Consider the following 1,377-nt stretch of genomic DNA (forward strand, 5'->3'; position numbering starts at 1 on the left):
TGAAAACGTAATTTTCTCCAACAAGATCAAGTCCATCTTATCTTATATTAATTAACTTGGATTCAATTGCTCAATTTAAAAAAGTCAGATATCTTTGGATTCAATTACTCAATTTTATGTCCGCGGTCGTGTCCGATTCTTCGCACCTGTTTGCTTACCTATCAATTGGATGCATTGCAATCCAATCGTGGATTCGTGGTCCCGTAATTTAATAAGCAGAAGGAGCAGTCCGGTGACCCGAACTCGGAACGTTTGGATGATGGGATCTCAAAAAAACTTATGCGGATGCATGCATTTTAAATACCAAACTTATATATCAAACGTGAAACCTATATATGTAGGTCCTCGTAGTAATTAGTATTTATATATAAACCCAACCGGATTTTATTGTCTTCTTATTTCATTACATATATGATCTTAAATTCTCAACTGATATAAATAATTATAACATCACATGCTAACAGTAGTGCCGCCACTGTTGGCTCTTATTGTCAACTGCCAATAACGAAAAGCATGTATATGATTATTCGAAAGCAGGTTTCTATTAGTTGTAATTGTCGGTCCAGAACTGCGCCTGGAGCCAGTCAGTAAGGTTTTTGTCCACTTGGAAAGCCTTGGCGAGCACATCATCAGAAATGGGTGGCTTCGACCCGAACACAGCGTTGGCGATAGTGATGACGCCTGGGTTTTGGCTACTGAGACCGGCGAACGCGATCGCATTAGTTTTCCCTCTATTAAACTGGAAATGGATGAGGCCCTGCGGGAACACAAACACATCACCCTTTCTCAGATTCTTGGTGAATAGGCGGTTGCCGCCGCCATTGAGGTTGGAGGTCACAAAGCCAACGTAGAGCTCTCCTTCTATCACGGTGAGGACCTCCGTGGCGCGTGGGTGGGTGTGAGGAGGGTTGAGACCATTAGGTGCATAGTCAATGCGAGCCAAGGAGACGCCGAGCGTGTTTAACCCTGGGATTTGGTTCACGTTTGCTTGGGTGACAGCGAAGCCGACGTTGTTGGTGGTGTTGCCGGGCCTATCAAAGCCGCTAAGGAAGAAGTCTTCCGCTTTCACGTCGTTCATGTTCTTGCATGGAAATCCATTGACGAATACTGCAAATTAAAATATCGACATATATAATGCTGGTGAGGAGGATTTTGTTAAACGATCGAGAGAAAAGTTACATGCATGCATACCCTTTGAGTGTCGATCAACGACGCAGAAGTCCTGCAGGGGACTAGGATCGGAAGCCAATATTGCACTGGAGGAAGCCAAGGCAAGGAGTGCAATGAGGAGGAGTTTAACAGCCATGCCTAGCTTGAATTCTCAGTACTGGTGCTTGTATTGAGGAAGTTAATGGTGAATGAATTGAGAGCTTAGAG

At 43.9% G+C, this 1,377-nt stretch overlaps 1 protein-coding gene across 1 annotated transcript; it reads right to left on the minus strand.

The window, feature by feature from the left end:
• Nucleotides 1-360: 360 nt before the first annotated feature.
• On the minus strand, nucleotides 361-1,377 carry LOC122052390 (putative germin-like protein 2-2). Its single transcript, XM_042613887.1, has 2 exons — nucleotides 1,192-1,377; nucleotides 361-1,107 (listed from the first exon to the last, which is right to left on the minus strand). Exons 1-2 carry the CDS (start codon nucleotides 1,304-1,306, stop codon nucleotides 545-547), a joined length of 678 nt encoding a protein of 225 aa, XP_042469821.1. The 5' UTR covers nucleotides 1,307-1,377; the 3' UTR covers nucleotides 361-544.

The sequence above is a fragment of the Zingiber officinale genome, chromosome 3A (genome assembly GCF_018446385.1).
Source record: "Zingiber officinale cultivar Zhangliang chromosome 3A, Zo_v1.1, whole genome shotgun sequence".
Taxonomy (NCBI): domain Eukaryota; kingdom Viridiplantae; phylum Streptophyta; class Magnoliopsida; order Zingiberales; family Zingiberaceae; genus Zingiber; species Zingiber officinale.